The sequence below is a fragment of the Lethenteron reissneri genome, chromosome 63, assembly GCF_015708825.2.
Source record: "Lethenteron reissneri isolate LAM-NWPU_2019-01 chromosome 63, ASM1570882v1, whole genome shotgun sequence".
Taxonomy (NCBI): domain Eukaryota; kingdom Metazoa; phylum Chordata; class Hyperoartia; order Petromyzontiformes; family Petromyzontidae; genus Lethenteron; species Lethenteron reissneri.
Genome location: NC_083841.1, coordinates 5,865,025 through 5,885,332, shown reverse-complemented (window position 1 = coordinate 5,885,332; position 20,308 = coordinate 5,865,025). Strand labels below are relative to the sequence as shown.

At 53.1% G+C, this 20,308-nt stretch overlaps 1 protein-coding gene across 3 annotated transcripts in view; it reads right to left on the bottom strand.

The window, feature by feature from the left end:
* The window catches only part of LOC133358706 (voltage-dependent calcium channel gamma-2 subunit-like), a 35,319-nt gene extending 23,331 nt beyond the window's left edge, over positions 1–11,988 (bottom strand). The window contains exons 1-2 of one of the 3 annotated variants that reach the window (XM_061577141.1): positions 11,775–11,988; positions 5,980–6,248 (exon numbers count right to left, since the gene is read on the bottom strand). In XM_061577141.1, coding sequence (XP_061433125.1) covers positions 5,980–6,193 — 214 coding nt within the window. In that variant the 5' untranslated portion in view covers positions 6,194–6,248; positions 11,775–11,988. Of the gene's footprint in view, positions 1–5,979; positions 6,591–8,214; positions 8,456–11,774 lie in introns of those variants that run through there. The other 2 variants (XM_061577143.1, XM_061577144.1) reach the window with 2 other exon arrangements.
* Positions 11,989–20,308: the final 8,320 nt, after the last annotated feature.

Sequence of the window (20,308 nt, the reverse complement as noted above, 5' to 3'; positions counted from 1 at the left end):
CAGTGGCATATACATCTGCGGAACGTGAAGAACCAGTGGCATCTACGTCTGCAGAACGTGAAGAACCAGTGGCATCTTAATCTGCAGAACGTGAAGAACCAGTGGCATCTACATCTGCAGAACATGAAGAACCAATGGCATCTACACCTGCAGAACACGAAGAACCAGTAGCATCTACATCTACAGAACGTAAAAAACCAGTGTCATCTGCATTTGTAGAACGTGAAGAACCAGTGGCATCTACATCTGCAGAACATGAAGAACCAGTGGCATCTACATCTACAGGAGATTATATAACTTTTAAAACCATTCCCCGTATTTAGTGTACACGCCATACAACGTGTTCGGAATCGTCAGGAATCAACTTGGACTTACAAACAAATCGACTCACGAACAGACAGCTGGGACCTGACGCGATCGTAAGGAGAGTCCCAGTATTCAGATTTAGATGTCGACGAGTCTCACTGTCGCCCTCTAGCTGACACACAAGTGATCACGGTGTAGCCAGAGAAATCTTTAAACTTAACGAATTGTGAATGTTGTGGTGGGTTTACTCTGCAACACACAACGGGTTAGTACTGTACTAGTATACTACACTATACACTACACTATACACTACACTATAATTGTAAATGTTGTAGTGGGTTTACTCTCTAATACACAACCGGTGTGTGTACTGAACTAGTATACTACACTATACAGTACACTACACACTACACTATACACTACACTATACACTACACAACTACACTATACAACCACACTATACACTACATTATACACTACATTATAATTGTAAATGTTGTAGTGGGTTTACTCACCAACACACAACCGGAGTGTGCTGAACTAGTATACTACACTATACACTACAAAATACACTACACTATACACTACACTATCCACTACACTACTACACTACACTATACACTACACTATACACTACACTACATACTACACTATACACTACACACTACACTACACACTATAATTGTAAATATTGTAGTGGGTTTACTCTCCAACACACAACCGGTGTGTGTGCTCTCCTAGTAACTAATCGGCACGTTCTGTGTCTACGTGACAAACCCCTTACTAATTGGCTGTGTGGTCGCGTGGTGGCGGGTTTAACGACACAACATTGATATTCACTCGATCAAGCCCCCCCCCCTCCCCCCCCAAAAAAATCCTCTATTATGGATAATATTTGTCGCGAAAGCCCTGTTACTACTACAGCGTGTTAAACTCAACTATTTTATTCGCAAAGTGAAGCTCCGCTTTTTCAGAGGCGACCTTTTGCGCGTGTGACTATCGCTATCCATCGCAGTGGCCCAAATCATCATCATCATCGCAGGCGTGTGTGAATTCATAGCAGCAGCATCAGCTAAATAATTGAGAGCGGTGGTGGTTATTCTTCTTATTCTTAGGTTTTTTCGGTAAAGTCACGTAGGTAAAACATCAAAATTAATATAAAATAAAATAAAAATCACGACGTTTCGGAGGCAACACAAGTCTCCGTCATCAGGTGGGACCGTCACTGCCAGATTAGCTGCATCACTTGATTTTTATTTTATGTTATATTAATTTTGATGTTTTACCTACGTGACTTTACCGAACAAACCTAAGAATATGAATCCTTGCAGTCACGAAAGCTTCAAATCTAGAGTTATTCTTCTTCTGAACCTGGGGTGCATTTCACACTCCCTGGGGGGGTGGGGGGGGGGTACGAGATGCCCCTTTGTGGGGGGCCAAGCGAGACGTGGCCACATTTCTTCGTCCAAGAAAGTAAATCATCCAAAACGCAAATCACGGCGCCCGTTGCCAAATGAACATTTGCGACTTAACTTTGTTTCAACGAAGCCCTTACGTAATCAACGTTTTTGGGTTTAGATCGCCGCGTTATTTATAAATGTGTCGTAACCCTCCACCACCCGACACGGCAAATCAGTAAAAAAGTGTCACGTTGACAAAAGACAAATAGTTCACTGCTTTAGCCCGCCGGTGTGTTGAAGCGTGAAACCACAACATTTACAATTTGAGTACTTGTGGCTTCAACACACCGGTGGGGGCTAAAGCAGTGAACTATTTGTCTTTTGTCAACGTGACACATTTTTACTGATTGGCCGTGTCGGGTGGTGGAGGGTTACGACACATTTATAAATAACGCGATCTAAACCCAAAAACGTTGATTATGAATAATATTGGTCGCGAAAGCCTGCCGCGTGTTAAAGCCCTTACGTGTTTATCGACGTCGTAAATTTTGTTTTATAATTTCTACACAACGATTGAGGACCAGACGGGGGTGCAAGGCTGCAGTCGAGGTTGTAAGAGACCCGCTGTTCGAGACGCGCGTTGTTAAATCTCGACTTGAAGCTTTCGTGACCGCAGGAATCCAAACTCTTTGGTTCTTTCGGTAAAGTCACGTGGGTAGAAGAATAACACTGGTCAACATACTTTTTCTGGAATAAGGTATTCCAACGGATTTTGGGGTGCTGATTCTAAATCTGGCATCAGTTTTTGTCTATCACATCAGGTTTTTGAGATATCAATTTTTAAACAAAAACTGCAGAAGAAAAATATTAAATAAATGTGGATATCTACATAAAATGATATTATAAGCACACTATCCTAAAAATACAGCACCATATCTGAACACTAAAGCAGTCGCTGACTCGCAACAACTTGCAATCATAAGTGACAGAGTTAATTTCGGGTAAAATCAATGAAAATGGGGTATGCCGATAGCATAAAAATGAGATGTGATAGAGCAAATCTGAGATCAGATTTGGAATCAGCACCCTGAAATTAGTCTAAAACAGCTGCAAAAGTCCAGTGTAATAGACCACGACGTTTCGATCGCAACACTAGCAAACTAGCAATCGTCATCAGATGGGACAACCCCAGCAAGCACAAAACTGCTGAAGTAGGCGACAGGGCTGCCGTGGCACTAGGTTATATAGGCCTCGGCGGGAGGGGGGGGAGAGAAGGGGTGGGGGGAGAAAGGGGACGGGGCAGGAAGTTGAACCCTACAGCAGCACTTGCAGAGGTCGCAATCGGGTACCCGATACCCGTACCCTACCCGATACCCGTACCCTACCCGATACCCGGACCCTACCCGATACCCGTACCCTACCCGATACCCGTACCCTACCCGATACCCGGCTTCCCATACCCTACCCGATACCCGGCTACCCGTACCCTACCCGATACCCGTACCCTACCCGATACCCGGCTACCCGTACCCTACCCGATACCCGATACTTGTACCCTACCCGATACCCGTACCCTACCCAATACCCGGCTACCCGTACCCTACCCGATACCCGGCTACCCGTACCCTACCCGATACCCGTACCCTACCCGATACCTGATACCAGATACCCGGACCCTACCCGATACCCGGCTACCCGTACCCTACCCGATACCCGTACCCTACCCGATACCCGGCTACCCGTACCCGACCGGGTATCGGGTACCCGTTTGCCACCCTGGTGCGGCCGGGTACAGGTACGGGTAAGGAATCAAAATCCGTTTGCGACCTCTGAGCACTTGCTTCTCGATGCGGAGGAAGGGGGGGGGTGAGGACACCAGAGGATATTTGTGTTCTTCACCAAGGAGAGGGCACTTTGACCGATAAGACATCATCATCGGTGCGCGAGTGAGCGAGGGCTCCCGCCACCACCATTTGAAACCACTGCGGGGGGCGTTGTGACAGGAGCACCACGTTGATGGTGGTGGTGATGATGGGGTGGGTGGGGTGGTGGGGAGTCGTGTCACTATTTGTGTCTTGTCGGGGGGGGGGGCATATCAGTGACCCATCAGTGCGGTCCTCCAGTACGACCCACCGATTGGCCCCATCAGTGACCCATCAGTACAGGCCACCGATTGGCCCACCAGTGCGGCCCCCACCGATTGGCCTACCGATTGGACCACCAGTACAGGCCACCCATTGGCCCACCAATGCGGCTCACCGATTGGCCCACCAGTGGCCACCAGTACAGCCCACCGATTGGCCCACCAGTGGCACCGGGGGGACCTTTGCAATGAGGAGCGTTGTTTCCGTGAGCGATCAACGCCGGGGAGACGAAATCGACGCGTCGTGAAGCCGCCAGCCACCCCGACCACACAGCCAGCTGGTTAAAGGTCGCGTCGCGTGAGACGAGAGGCCCCCAATTAGTTACCGGGCTCGGTTGCGCGTTTGGAGGGGGGCAAGATCCCACGACGAGACGAGGACATTCACACAGTGGCAGTCCAGTGACGCTTTCGGCGAGGCACCGACGTTCCAACATCGTCGGGCGAATTTCTTCGTGGTTTTGTTTTGGTTGTTTTGGCTGTTGTTTGTCTGATTCGAAGCTTTCGTGACTGCGGGAATCCACGCTCTTTGGCTCTTTCGGTAAAGTCACGTAGGTAGAAAATAAAATAAAATCACGACGTTTCGGGCACAACACAAGCGTCCGTTATCACCTGTTGCGCCCGAAACGTCGTGATTTTATTTTGTTCAGTTATTGTTTAGTCAGAAATCGCGAAGAGACAACAACAACAACAACCAAAAGCCTCCCACCTTATAGTAGTAGGGTTTTACCCTTTAAACTGGTATAAAACTGACACCTTTATACAAGGCATCATGTTTGCAATAACCACAACACAAGCAGTCAAAATGCTAACAAAAAGAAACAACTCTGATAATGGTAATGATATGCACTGGCATTGCCATTATCAGAGTTGTTTCTTTTTGTTTGCATTTTGACTGCTTGTGTTGTGGTTATTGCAAACATGATGCCTTGTATAAAGGTGTCAGTTTTGTACCAGTTTAAAGGGTAAAAACCTACTACTATATTTTACCACTGGTAAAGGAGATGTCTCATAGTGTAAATACCTCTCACCCTATTGTAGCTCTCGCGTTCGCTGTGTGTTTGTGTGTGTATGTTTGTGTGTGTGTTTGTGTGTGTGTGTTTGTGTGTGTGTGTTTGTGTGTGTTTGTGTGTGTGTGTTTGTGTGTGTGTGTGTTTGTGTGTGTATTTGTGTGTGTGTGTTTGTGTGTGCGTGTGTTTGTGTGAGTGTGTGTGTGTTTGTGTGCGTTTGTGTGTGTGTGTTTGTGTGTGTTTGTGTGTGTGTTTGTGTGTGTATGTGTGTGTTTGTGTGTGTGTGTTTGTGTGTGTGTGTTTTTGTGTGTATGTGCGTGTGTGTGTGTGTTTGTGTGAGTGTGTGTGTGTGTTTGTGTGTGTTTGTGTGTGTGGGGAGCGGTAGTGTAGCGGTTAGCGCGCTGCGCTATGAACCTGGCGACCCGGGTTCGATTCCCGCTCACGGCAAACACCAGTGACGATTATCTGAACCGGTCCTGGGCCTCCCCTAGGTCGACTCAGACTTAAATGAGTACCTGGTGCGGTGTATAAACATCGCCGCTAGGGAGACAAAGGCGGTCGGGCGTGGTGCTGGCCACCCAACCCCTCGTGTCCCGTTCTGGCCTTCATAGGTGCTCGATAACAGCACTTGCCCCGACAGTCTGTTAAGGCTATACGGGGGATCTTTGTTTTGTTATGTGTGTGTGTTTGTGTGTGTTTGTGTGTGTTTGTGTGTGTTTGTGTGTTTGTGTGTGTGTTTGTGTGTGTTTGTGTGCGTGTGTGCGTGTGTGTGTGTATGTTTGTGTGTGTGTGTATGTTTGTGTGTGTGTGTATGTTTGTGTGCGTGTTTGTGTGTTTGTGTGTGTATGTTTGTGTGCGTGTTTGTGTGTTTGTGTGCGTGTGTGTGTATGTTTGTGTGTGTGTGTATGTTGTGTGTGTGTGTATGTTTGTGTGTGTGTGTGTGTATGTTTGTGTGCGTGTTTGTGTGTGTGTGTGCGTGTGTGCGTGTGTGTGTTTGTGTGTGTTTGTGTGTGCGTGTGTTTGCGTGCGTGCGTGTGTGTGTCTGTGTGTGTTTGTGCGTGTTTGCGTGTGTCTGTGTATGTGTGTCTGTCTGTGTGTGTGCGTGTGTGTCTGTGTGTGTTACCTTCAAGGCAGCAGGTCCTCCACAACCCCGAGTGGGTCATCACCTCCTCGTTCTTCACACTGGTGTCGTTCTCGCCGGCTCCGCCCTTGCTGCGGCAGTTGCCCCGCGAGTAGAGCCAAAAGTCCGTACCTACGGCGATGCTCATGAGGCCGAAGGCAGCGAATGCGCCGCCGGTCGTGAAGAGCGTCTGGACTCCCCGGTCACACAGCCCCATGGCGAGGCCGCTCAGCACGCATCATCGGCAGGTTCCCGAGGAGGCCGGAGAGCTCCTGCGGAATGGGAGAGGCTCGGGCTCGGCTCGGGTTCGGCTCGGGTTCGGCACGGGTTCGGGTCGGGTTCGGCTCGGTTCGCTCGGCTCGTGCGCCTGTTGGCGCGTCTCGGGAGGCGAGCTTGCGCTGTTACTGCTCCTGGTGGTGGTGGCGGTGGTGCTGGTTGTGGTGGTGGTGGTTGTGGTGGTGGTGCTGGTTGTGGTGGTGGTGCTGGTTGTGGTGGTGGTGCTGGTTGTGGCGGTGCTAGTTGTGGTGGTGGTGCTGGTTGTGGTGGTGGTGCTGGTTGTGGTGGTGTTGATTGTGGTGGTGGTGGTGGTTGTGGTGCTGGTTGTGGTGGTGGTGGTTGTGGGGTGGGTGGTGCTGGTTGTGGGGTCCTGTTGGTTGTGGTGGGCGGTGCTGGTTGGGCGGGTGCTAGTTGTGGGTGGGTAGTGCTGGTTGTGGTGGTGGTGCTGGTTGTGGTGGCGCTGCTGGTTGTGGTGGGGCGCTGGTTGTGGTGGTGGTGCTGGTTTTGGTGGTGGTGCTGGTTGTGGTGGGGCTGGTGGTTGTGGTGGCCTGCTGGTTTGTGGTGGTGCTGGTGGTTGTGGTGGCGCTGCTGGTTGTGGTGGTGGTGCTGGTTGTGGTGGTGGTGCTGGTTGTGGTGGTGGTGCTGGTTGTGGTGGTGGTGCTAGTTGTGGTGGTGCTGTTGGTTGTGGTGGTGGTGCTGGTTGTGGCGGTGTTGGTTGTGGTGTTGTTTGTGGTGGTGCTGGTTGTGGTGCTACTGGTTGTGGCGGTGCTGGTTGTGGTGCTGGTGCTGGTTGTGGTGGTGGTGGCGGTGCTGGTTGTGGTGTTGTTTGTGGTGGTGCTGGTTGTGGTGCTGCTGGTTGTGGTGCTGCTGGTTGTGGTGCTGGTGCTGGTTGTGGTGGTGGTGGCGGTGCTGGTTGTGGTGTTGTTTGTGGTGGTGCTGGTTGTGGTGCTGCTGGTTGTGGTGCTGCTGGTTGTGGTGCTGGTGCTGGTTGTGGTTGTGGCGGTGGTGCTGGTTGTGGTGCTGTTTGTGGTGGTGCTGCTGGTTGTGGTGCTGCTGGTTGTGGCGGTGTTGGTTGTGGAGCTGCTGCTGGTTGTGGCGGTGGTGCTGGTTGTGGTGCTGTTTGTGGTGGTGCTGCTGGTTGTGGTGCTGCTGGTTGTGGTGGTGGTACTAGTTGTGGTGGTACTAGTTGTGGTAGTGGTGGCGGTGCTGGTTGTGGTGCTGCTGGTTGTGGCGAAGCAAGTGGACGGCAGCCGGCACCGCGACGTTCAGATGTTGAGGAGCGCCCGTGGTTATATCCCAACCGGCGTCGCTGCCACCGCCACCGCCGCCGCTGTCGCTGCTGCTTTGATCGTTCATCCACAGCGCGCCCCCTCGCTCGCTCACCCCCTCGCTCGCCCCCTCGCTCGCCCCCTCGCTCGCTCACGCTCCTCCTACCGGGCGCGACGAATGAGCTTCATGCTGCTGCTGCTGCTGATGACTATGGAGCAGCTGATGACGGTGATGACTATGGAGCAGCTGATGATGCTATTGCTGCTACTGCTGCTGCTGCTGTAACTACTGCTGCTACTAGCGCTGCTGATGATGATGATTATACAGCCGATGCTGCGATTATTGCTGCTGTCACACTGCTGACGCTGCTGCTGCTGCTACTGAAGCCACTGCTGCTATTGCTGCTACTACTACCGCTGCTGCTGCTATTGCTGCTATTGCTGCTACTACTACCGCTGCTGCTGCTGATGTTGCTGCTGCTGCTATTGCTGCTACTACTACCGTTGCTGCTGCTGCTATTGCTGCTACTACCACCGCTGCTGCTGCTGCTGATGATGTTGCTGCTGCTGCTATTGCTGCTACTACTACCGCTGCTGCTATTGCTGCTACTACCATCGCTGCTGCTGATGCTGATGTTGCTGCTGCTGATGATCAAATGGACCTACTGTGTTCCAGGCCGCCACGTGTGCTCACCGAGCCGTATTGAGCGCTTCGCGATGCCAGCGAGACGTGACGCCCGGGCGAGGCGGAACCCGCTCCTGCCGAGTCTAGGGGCTCAGCACCGCAGCTGCCGGCTGAGATGTGGAGCGAGCTGAGATGTGGAGCTAGCTGAGATGTGGAGCGAGCTGAGATGTGGAGCTGAGATGTGGAGCTGAGATGTGGAGCTGAGATGTGGAGCGAGCTGAGATGTGGAGCTAGCTGAGATGTGGAGCGAGCTGAGATGTGGAGCTGAGATGTGGAGCTGAGATGTGGAGCTGAGATGTGGAGCGAGCTGAGATGTGGAGCGAGCTGAGATGTGGAGCTGAGATGTGGAGCTGAGATGTGGAGCTGAGATGTGGAGCGAGCTGAGATGTGGAGCTAGCTGAGATGTGGAGCGAGCTGAGATGTGGAGCTGAGATGTGGAGCTGAGATGTGGAGCTGAGATGTGGAGCGAGCTGAGATGTGGAGCGAGCTGAGATGTGGAGCGAGCTGAGATGTGGAGCTGAGATGTGGAGCTGAGATGTGGAGCTGAGATGTGGAGCCGGCTGAGATGTGGAGCTGAGCTGAGATGTGGAGCTGAGATGTGGAGCTGAGATGTGGAGCTGAGATGTGGAGCTGAGATGTGGAGCCGGCTGAGATGTGGAGCTGAGCTGAGATGTGGAGCTGAGATGTGGAGCTGAGATGTGGAGCTGAGATGTGGAGCGAGTTGAGATGTGGAGCTGAGATGTGGAGCTGAGATGTGGAGCTGAGATGTGGAGCTGAGATGTGGAGTGAGCTCAGATGTGGAGCTGAGACGTGGAGCTGAGATGTGGAGCTGAGATGTGGAGTGAGCTCAGATGTGGAGCTGAGACGTGGAGCTGAGATGTAGAGCTGAGATGTGGAGTGAGCTCAGATGTGGAGCTGAGATGTGGAGCTGAGATGTGGAGCTGAGATGTGGAGTGAGCTCAGATGTGGAGCTGAGATGTGGAGCTGAGATGTGGAGCTGAGACGTGGAGCTGAGATGTGGAGCTGAGATGTGGAGCTGAGATGTGGAGTGAGCTCAGATGTGGAGCTGAGATGTGGAGCTGAGATGTGGAGCTGAGATGTGGAGCTGAGACGTGGAGCGAGTTGAGATGTGGAGCTGAGATGTGGAGCTGAGATGTGGAGCTGAGATGTGGAGCGAGTTGAGATGTGGAGCTGAGCTGAGATGTGGAGCTGAGATGTGGAGCTGAGACGTGGAGCGAGTTGAGATGTGGAGCTGAGATGTGGAGCTGAGATGTGGAGCTGAGATGTGGAGCTGAGACGTGGAGCGAGCTGAGATGTGGAGCGAGTTGAGATGTGGAGCGAGCTGAGATGTGGAGCTGAGATGTGGAGCTGAGATGTGGAGCGAGTTGAGATGTGGAGCGAGTTGAGACGTGGAGCTGAGATGTGGAGCTGAGATGTGGAGCTGAGACGTGGAGCGAGCTGAGATGTGGAGCGAGTTGAGATGTGGAGCTGAGATGTGGAGCTGAGACGTGGAGCTGAGATGTGGAGCTGAGACGTGGAGCTGAGATGTGGAGCTGAGATGTGGAGCTGAGACGTGGAGCTGAGATGTGGAGCTGAGATGTGGAGCTGAGATGTGGAGCTGAGACGTGGAGCGAGCTGAGATGTGGAGCGAGTTGAGATGTGGAGCTGAGACGTGGAGCTGAGACGTGGAGCTGAGATGTGGAGCTGAGATGTGGAGCTGAGATGTGGAGCTGAGATGTGGAGCTGAGACGTGGAGCTGAGATGTGGAGCTGAGATGTGGAGCTGAGACGTGGAGCTGAGATGTGGAGCTGAGATGTGGAGCTGAGATGTGGAGCTGAGACGTGGAGCTGAGATGTGGAGCTGAGACGTGGAGCTGAGATGTGGAGCTGAGATGTGGAGCTGAGATGTGGAGCTGAGACGTGGATATGAAATGTGGAGCTGAGATGTGGAGGTCTTTCGCCTTCGCCCTACATCCGCGGCGCACTGCCGCGCACGATGAATGAACTTGCAAGCCGCCCGATGCTGCTGCCACTGATGATGATGCTGCTGCTGCTGATGATGCTGCTGCTGATGATGATGCTGCTGATGATGCTGTTGCTGATGCTGCTGATGATGCTGATGTTGTTGATGATGCCGCTGATGCTGCTGCTGCTGATGATGATGCTGCTGCTGCTGATGATGATGCTGCTGATGATGCTGCTGCTGCTGCTGTTTCTGAATGAGCTTCCAGGTGCTGTATGGTGGATCGTGCACGCGCTCTTACAGCTGCAGCAGCTGCTGCTGCACGGCTGTGAATCCGATGATGATCGCGAGAGAAGCCGGAAGATGCTGCTACTGCTGCTGTTGCTACTGCTGCTGGTACTGCTGCTGCTACTGCTGCTGTTGCTGCTCGTGCTGCAGCAGAGCTGCGTGCGTGGCGGTGCAAGCGCAACGCGGACGCAGACGAGGCGATGTCATCGTTGTGCACACCCGCAATGGATGCATGAATGAATGATCCTGATCCTCCTGCTGCTGCCTCGAGCCAGGGGTTCAGAATATCACCACCACCACCACATCCGTTAGGTGACGTGCCGGTCTGTGTGTGTGTGCGTGCGTGTGTATGTGTGTGTGTGCGCGCGTGTGTGTGCGCGTCTGTGTGTATGCGCGCGCGTGTGTGTGTATGCGCGCGTGTGTGTATGCGCGCGTCTGTGTGTGTGTATGCGCGCGCGCGTCTGTGTGTATGCACGCGTGTGCGTGTGTGCGCGCCTGTGTGTGTATGCACGCGTGTGTGTGTGTGCACGCGCGTCTGTGTGTGCGTCTGTGTGTGTGTGCGCGCGTCTGTGTGTGTGTGCGCGCGTGTGTGTGTGTGCGCGCGTCTGTGTGTGTGTATGCACGCGTGTGTGTGTGTGTATGCACAAGTGTGTGTGTGCACGCGCGCCTGTGTGTGTGTGTATGCGGGTCTGTGTGTGTGTGTGCGCGTCTGTGTGTGTGTGCGCGTCTGTGTGTGTGTGTGCAGGTCTGTGTGTGTGTGTGCGCGCGCGTGTGTGTGCGCGCGTCTGTGTGTGTGTATGCACGCGTCTGTGTGTGTGTGCGCGTCTGTGTGTGTATGCACGCGTCTGTGTGTGTGCGCGCGTCTGTGTGTGTATGCACGCGTCTGTGTGTGTGTGCGTCTGTGTGTGTGCGCGTCTGTGTGTGTGTGTGTGCGCGTCTGTGTGTGTGTATGCACAAGTGTGTGTGTGTAGGCGCGCGCGTGTGTGTGTGCGGGTCTGTGTGTGTGTGTATGTGGGTCTGTGTGTGTGTATGCACAAGTGTGTGTGTGTAGGCGCGCGTGTGTGTGTGTGCGGGTCTGTGTGTGTGTGTATGTGGGTCTGTGTGTGTGTGTGTGCGCGTCTGTGTGTGTGTATGCACAAGTGTGTGTGTGTAGGCGCGCGCGTGTGTGTGTGCGGGTCTGTGTGTGTGTGTATGTGGGTCTGTGTGTGTGTGTGTGCGCGTCTGTGTGTGTGTATGCACAAGTGTGTGTGTGTGTAGGCGCGCGTGTATGTGTGTGCGCGCGTCTGTGTGTGTGTATGCGCGCGTGTGCGTGCGATCACCACGCATAATCTCCCTGCCACATCCACGGCGTCGCCTCCCTCCTCCTCCTATTCGTCTTCCACCACCACCTTCTCCTCGGATACGATGACGACTGCTGTTGAAGCACGCGCCACGCGGATTTCAGAAACGCCGCCACCACCGCCCGTATCAAATTGCGAACCGCTCGTCCAGCCAGAACCTCTCATCCCCCAACTCATCCATCGTCTCCCCTCGACCTCCTCCTACACCTCCACCTCCACCACCTCCTCCTCCACCTCCTCCTCCTCCACCAACCAACCACGCGCCGGATCAGCACTCCGACAACGATGCGAAGTAGTTCGTGGTGTGAATGCAAATGAAGGTTGAGAGCACAGAGCGGCAGGGGAGGGGAGAGAGAGAGAAACGGGGAGAGTGGACGGGAGAGAGAGACGGGGAGAGTGGATGGAAGACAAGCGGTTAGAGTGGAGGGGAGAGAGAGATAATTATTTTTTACAAATATGTACGTAGAAAACAGGGGGAACATAGACATAGAGTAGGAAGAGAGGGGGTAGAGAGAGAGAGGGAGGGAAGGGATAAGAAGGAGGAGAGCAGAGCGTGAAATCTTTCGTAAAATCTTTCATTTAAACAGGGGTGGGAGGAGGGGGGGGGGCACATAAAGCAAAGCATTGAAAAAAACCCCGAAATGATGAACGAAGCAAAGTGCCGACTACACCGAGCATCTTCTCGTTCTCCCTGATCGTAAAAAAAGAAAGAGACGGGGAGAGTGGAGGGGAGGGAATGGGACTCGAATAATGATTTGGGGAGAGCAGATGTCCACTCACCATGCAACACAGCCATGTTCAATCTCCTGCTGAATGAAGGCCTCACCAATCCACCACCAGCCATGGTCAATCTACTGCTGGATGAGGGCCTCCCCAATCCACCACCAGCCATGGTCAATCTACTGCTGAATGAGGCCTCCCCAATCCACCACCAGCCATGGTCAATCTACTGCTGAATGGAGGACTCCCCAATCCACCACCAGCCATGGTCAATCTACTGCTGAATGGAGGCCTCCCCAATCCACCACCAGCCATGGTCAATCTACTGCTGAATGGAGGACTCCCCAATCCACCACCAGCCATGGTCAATCTACTGCTCAATGAAGGCCTCTCCAATCCACCACCAGCCATGGTCAATCTACTGCTCAATGAAGGCCTCCACAATCCACCACCAGCCATGGTCAATCTACTGCTCAATGAAGGCCTTCCCAATCCACCACCAGCCATGGTCAATCTACTGCTCAATGAAGGCCTCCCCAATCCACCACCAGCCATGGTCAATCTACTGCTCAATGAAGGCCTCTCCAATTCATCACCAGCCATGGTCAATCTACTGCTCAATGAAGGCCTCTCCAATTCATCACCAGCCATGGTCAATCTACTGCTCAATGAAGGCCGCCCCAATCCACCACCAGCCATGGTCAATCTACTGCTCAATGAAGGCCGCCCCAATCCACCACCAGCCATGGTCAATCTACTGCTGAATGGAGGCCTCCACAATCCACCACCAGCCATGGTCAATCTACTGCTCAATGAAGGCCTCCCCAATCCACCACCAGCCATGGTCAATCTACTGCTGAATGAAGGCCTCTCCAATCATCACCAGCCATGGTCAATCTACTGCTCAATGAAGGCCGCCCCAATCCACCACCAGCCATGGTCAATCTACTGCTGAATGAAGGCCTCACCAATCCACCACCAGCCATGGTCAATCTACTGCTGAATGAGGGCCGCCCCAATCCACCACCAGCCATGGTCAATCTACTGCTCAATGAAGGCCTCTCCAATTCATCACCAGCCATGGTCAATCTACTGCTCAATGAAGGCCGCCCCAATCCACCACCAGCCATGGTCAATCTACTGCTCAATGAAGGCCGCCCCAATCCACCACCAGCCATGGTCAATCTACTGCTGAATGGAGGCCTCCACAATCCACCACCAGCCATGGTCAATCTACTGCTCAATGAAGGCCTCCCCAATCCACCACCAGCCATGGTCAATCTACTGCTGAATGAAGGCCTCTCCAATCATCACCAGCCATGGTCAATCTACTGCTCAATGAAGGCCGCCCCAATCCACCACCAGCCATGGTCAATCTACTGCTGAATGAAGGCCTCACCAATCCACCACCAGCCATGGTCAATCTACTGCTGAATGAGGGCCGCCCCAATCCACCACCAGCCATGGTCAATCTACTGCTGGATGATGGCCTTCCCAATCCACCACCAGCCATGGTCAATCCACTGCTGGATGAGGCCTCCCCATTCCACCACCAGCCATGGTCAATCCACTGCTCAATGAAGGCCTCCCCAATCCACCACCAGCCATGGTCAATCTACTGCTCAATGAAGGCCTCCCCAATCCACCACCAGCCATGGTCAATCTACTGCTCAATGAAGGCCTCCCCAATCCACCACCAGCCATGGTCAATCTACTGCTGAATGAAGGACTCCCCAATCCACCATCAGCCATGGTCAATCTACTGCTCAATGAAGGCCTCCCCAATCCACCACCAGCCATGGTCAATCTACTGCTGAATGAAGGCCTCCACAATCCACCACCAGCCATGGTAAATCTACTGCTGAATGAAGGCCACCCCAATCCACCACCAGCCATGGTCAATCTACTGCTGAATGAAGGCCTCCCCAATCCACCACCAGCCATGGTCAATCTACTGCTCAATGAAGGCCTCCCCAATCCACCACCAGCCATGGTCAATCTACTGCTCAATGAGGGCCTCCCCAATCCACCACCAGCCATGGTCAATCTACTGCTGAATGAGGGCCTCCCCAATCCACCACCAGCCATGGTCAATCCACTGCTGAATGAGGGCCTCCCCAATCCACCACCAGCCATGGTCAATCTACTGCTCAATGAGGGCCGCCCCAATCCACCACCAGCCATGGTCAATCCACTGCTGAATGAGGGCCTCCCCAATCCACCACCAGCCATGGTCAATCTACTGCTCAATGAGGGCCGCCCCAATCCACCACCAGCCATGCTCAATCCACTGCTCAATGAAGGCCTCCCCAATCCACCACCAGCCATGGTCAATCTACTGCTGAATGGAGGACTCCCCAATCCACCACCAGCCATGGTCAATCTACTGCTCAATGAAGGCCTCCCCAATCCACCACCAGCCATGGTCAATCTACTGCTGGATGAAGGCCTCCCCAATCCACCACCAGCCATGGTCAATCTACTGCTCAATGAAGGCCTCTCCAATTCATCACCAGCCATGGTCAATCTACTGCTGAATGAAGGCCTCTCCAATTCATCACCAGCCATGGTCAATCTACTGCTGAATGGAGGACTCCACAATCCACCACCAGCCATGGTCAATCTACTGCTGAATGAAGGCCTCCCCAATCATCACCAGCCATGGTCAATCTACTGCTGAATGAAGGCCTCCCCAATCATCACCAGCCATGGTCAATCCACTGCTCAATGAAGGCCTCCCCAATCCACCACCAGCCATGGTCAATCTACTGCTCAATGAAGGCCTCCCCAATCATCACCAGCCATGGTCAATGTACTGCTCAATGAAGGCCTCCACAATCCACCACCAGCCATGGTCAATGTACTGCTCAATGAAGGGCTCCACAATCCACTACCAGCCATGGTCAATCTACTGCTCAATGAAGGCCTCCCCAATCCACCACCAGCCATGGTCAATCTACTGCTGAATGGAGGACTCCCCAATCCACCACCAGCCATGGTCAATCCACTGCTGGATGAGGGCCTCCACAATCCACCACCAGCCATGGTCAATCTACTGCTGAATGGAGGACTCCCCAATCCACCACCAGCCATGGTCAATCTACTGCTGGATGAGGGCCTCCACAATCCACCACCAGCCATGGTCAATCTACTGCTGAATGGAGGACTCCCCAATCCACCACCAGCCATGGTCAATCTACTGCTGAATGGAGGACTCCCCAATCCACCACCAGACATGGTCAATCTACTGCTCAATGAAGGCCTCCCCAATCCACCACCAGCCATGGTCAATCCACTGCTGGATGAAGGCCTCTCCAATCCACCACCAGCCATGGTCAATCTACTGCTGAATGAAGGCCTCCCAATTCACCACCAGCCCTGGTCAATCTACTGCTCAATGAAGGCCTCTCCAATCCACCACCAGCCATGGTCAATCTACTGCTCAATGAAGGCCTCTGCAATTCACCACCAGCCATGGTCAATCTACTGCTGAATGAAGGCCTCTCCAATTCACCACCAGCCATGGTCAATCTACTGCTCAATGAAGGCCTCCCCAATCCACCACCAGCCATGGTCAATCTACTGCTCAATGAAGGCCTCTCCAATTCACCACCAGCCATGGTCAATCTACTGCTCAATGAAGGCCTCTCCAATCCACCACCAGCCATGGTCAATCCACTGCTGAATGAAGGCCTCTCCAATTCACCACCAGCCATGGTCAATCTACTGCTCAATGAAGGCCTCCCCAATCCACCACCAGCCATGGTCAATCTACTGCTCAATAAAGGCCTCCCCAATCCACCACCAGCCATGGTCAATCTACTGCTGAATGAAGGCCTCTCCAATCCACCACCAGCCATGGTCAATCTACTGCTGAATGAAGGCCTCTCCAATTCATCACCAGCCATGGTCAATCTACTGCTGAATGAAGGCCTCTCCAATTCATCACCAGCCATGGTCAATCTACTGCTGAATGAAGGCCTCCCCAATCCACCACCAGCCATGGTCAATCTACTGCTGAATGAAGGCCTCTCCAATTCATCACCAGCCATGGTCAATCTACTGCTGAATGAAGGCCTCTCCAATTCATCACCAGCCATGGTCAATCTACTGCTGAATGAAGGCCTCTCCAATCCACCACCAGCCATGGTCAATCTACTGCTGAATGAAGGCCTCCCCAATCCACCACCAGCCATGGTCAATCTACTGCTGAATGAAGGCCTCTCCAATTCATCACCAGCCATGGTCAATCTACTGCTGAATGAAGGCCTCTCCAATCCACCACCAGCCATGGTCAATCTACTGCTGAATGAAGGCCTCCCCAATCCACCACCAGCCATGGTCAATCTACTGCTGAATGAAGGCCTCTCCAATTCACCACCAGCCATGGTCAATCTACTGCTGAATGAAGGCCTTCCCAATCCACCACCAGCCATGGTCAATCTACTGCTGAATGAAGGCCTCCCCAATCCACCACCAGCCATGGTCAATCCACTGCTGAATGAGGGCTCCACAATCCACCACCAGCCATGGTCAATCTACTGCTGAATGAAGGCCTCCCCAATCCACCACCAGCCATGGTCAATCTACTGCTGAATGAGGACCTCACCAATCCACCACCAGCCATGGTCAATCTACTGCTGAATGAATGCCTCCACAATCCACCACCAGCCATGGTCAATCTACTGCTCAATGAAGGCCTCCCCAATCCACCACCAGCCATGGTCAATCTACTGCTCAATGAAGGCCTCCCCAATCCACCACCAGCCATGGTCAATCTACTGCTGAATGAAGGCCTCCCCAATCCACCACCAGCCATGGTCAATCTACTGCTCAATGAAGGCCTCCCCAATCCACCACCAGCCATGGTCAATCTACTGCTCAATGAAGGCCTCCCCAATCCACCACCAGCCATGGTCAATCTACTGCTCAATGAAGGCCTCCCCAATCCACCACCAGCCATGGTCAATCTACTGCTCAATGAAGGCCTCCCCAATCCACCACCAGCCATGGTCAATCTACTGCTGAATGAAGGCCTCCCCAATCCACCACCAGCCATGGTCAATCTACTGCTCAATGAAGGCCTCCCCAATCCACCACCAGCCATGGTCAATCTACTGCTCAATGAAGGCCTCACCAATCCATCACCAGCCATGGTCAATCTACTGCTCAATGAAGGCCTCCCCAATCCACCACCAGCCATGGTCAATCTACTGCTGGATGAGGGCCTCCACAATCCACCACCAGCCATGGTCAATCTACTGCTGAATGAAGGCCTCACCAATCCATCACCAGCCATGGTCAATCTACTGCTGGATGAGGGCCTCCACAATCCACCACCAGCCATGGTCAATCTACTGCTGAATGAAGGCCTCACCAATCCACCACCAGCCATGGTCAATCTACTGCTGGATGAGGGCCTCCACAATCCACCACCAGCCATGGTCAATCTACTGCTCAATGAAGGCCTCACCAATCCATCACCAGCCATGGTCAATCTACTGCTCAATGAAGGCCTCCACAATCCACCACCAGCCATGGTCAATCTACTGCTGAATGGAGGACTCCCCAATCCACCACCAGCCATGGTCAATCTACTGCTGAATGAGGGCCGCCCCAATCCACCACCAGCCATGGTCAATCTACTGCTCAATGAGGGCCGCCCCAATCCACCACCAGCCATAGTCAATCCACTGCTCAATAAAGGCCTCCCCAATCCACCACCAGCCATGCTAAATCCACTACTCAATGAAGGCCTCCCCAATCCACCACCAGCCATGCTAAATCCACTACTCAATGAAGGCCTCCAAAATCCATCGTGTCTCCATCTCTCACCTGATCCCTGCGGTGTACGCGCAATCATCCGCCCAGCTGACCTGCACGCGGACAGGTTTCACAAATCGCCGCTCCGTCTCCCTCTGTCTCCCTCCGGTGGGGACGGCCTACTTACTACTCTCTGGACGTACACTTCGTGTGTGCGTGTGCGTGTGTGCGTGCGTGTGGCGGTGAACGCTGTGCTGTGCTGCTAACCCGGCGCCCCGAGTTCGATTCTCGCTAATGGACAACACCAGTGATAGCGATTATCTGAACCGGTCCTAGGCCGCCTCTAGGTCGACTCAGCCCCAAATTAGTACCTGGTGCGATGTGTAAAGAAAACATTTCCACCAGGGAGACAAAGGCGGCCGGGCGTGGTGCTGGCAGCCTACCCCCTCGTGTGCCGTGCCGGCCTTCATAGGTTCTCGCTAATAGCACTTACCCCAACGGTTTGTGAAGGCTATACGGGGGAGCTTTGTTTTTGTCTTTGTTATCTTACTCGTGAAGGACGCTGTTGCTACCGGTCAGTTGGAGGCAGTCGTCTTTCAACATCAATGGAAGGGCAGAGCAGCGACGCTCACAACAACGAGCGGAGCGCCGGGCGGATAAAATTGCAGCAAGTTGGCACAGTAGAGGGGCACAGGTGGTGCATCGGCCACTCGTCTCACTCAGCAAACCCATGGCACCTGCTGGGTCTGTCCCGTGACCTCCTGCACCTAGCCTGGCACCGTAGGGGGCACAGGTGTTGCATCGGCCAGTCATCTCAGTCAGCAAACCCATGGCACCTACTGGGTCTATCCCGTGACCTTCTGCACCTAGCCTGGCACAGTAGGGGGGCACAGGTGGTGCATCGGCTACTCGCCTCAGTCAGCAAACCCATGGCACCTGCTGGGTCTGTCCCGTGACCTCCTCCTGTCAGCAGCGAGCCTTTGACACTTCACGTGGCCTCAAAAGTGCACCTAGCCTGGCACGAGGCGCCGTGGTGACTGCACCGCCACTTAGTGGCGAATGGTGATTGTTGTTGTTGCTGTTGATCTGACCATACTTCACCACGCTGATTGTGTTACTGGCTTGGTCGGTCAATGGTTGTTCGCCCATCGGCACTGGTGGAGCCAGTGGGGGGGTGGGGTGCGGTGGCACGTGCCCCCCCAATGATCCGATCGAAATCCCTAATTTCGATCGGATCATTGGGGTTTATTAGTAATAAATTGCCATTTTTCGACCCACACTGCCACTTTGTAGCATATTATTACGTGCCAGGGACTCTATGAGATGATTTTTCATTGCCGGAGAGGTTTCCCCTCCTACTTGAAAATCCTGACTCAGCCATTGCCCATCGGGGGATCACTTCGGACATAAACTCGCCCGCCGACGTTAGCCGCTCACCGCGTGTTGCCCGCACACGCGGCCCTGCAATCGCTCGCTAGAGAATATAAACAGCACGCACGCTCAAAGTATGTCAAACTAAAACTGCTTAATTTTTTTACATTTCATTTTCCCAGTGTGTAAGCTACAGCATAAGTCCCCTGGTTGCGGGAAACCCGACTTACAGAAACCCGACTTGCGGAAACACGACTTACAGAACCCCGACTTACGGAAACACGACTTACAGAAACTCGACTTGCATAAACCCAACTTTACGGAAACGCTCTCCCCATTAATCCGTGTTAACGTACACACACAAAGTTATACGTACGCAAGTAGTGCAGCGCAACGCCGCCTCCGCCGAGCCTCACCAGTTAAATTGATTGAATTTGTTGAATTTCATTTGTTGGATTACTCTTTGTTGAATTCTTATCACTTTTATTTGCGCTGAGAGAAAACGAACCAGGTAATCGGGCAGGCGGAGGCACAGCGATTTAGCGGCTACGGGATTTTATATTTGATTTTGGGAGGGAACTTCTTCGTTAGAGTTTCCGACTTCGGGAAACACATTTTCCGAGTTACGGATCGTTCTGGGGGAATCCTCAAAAACCCTT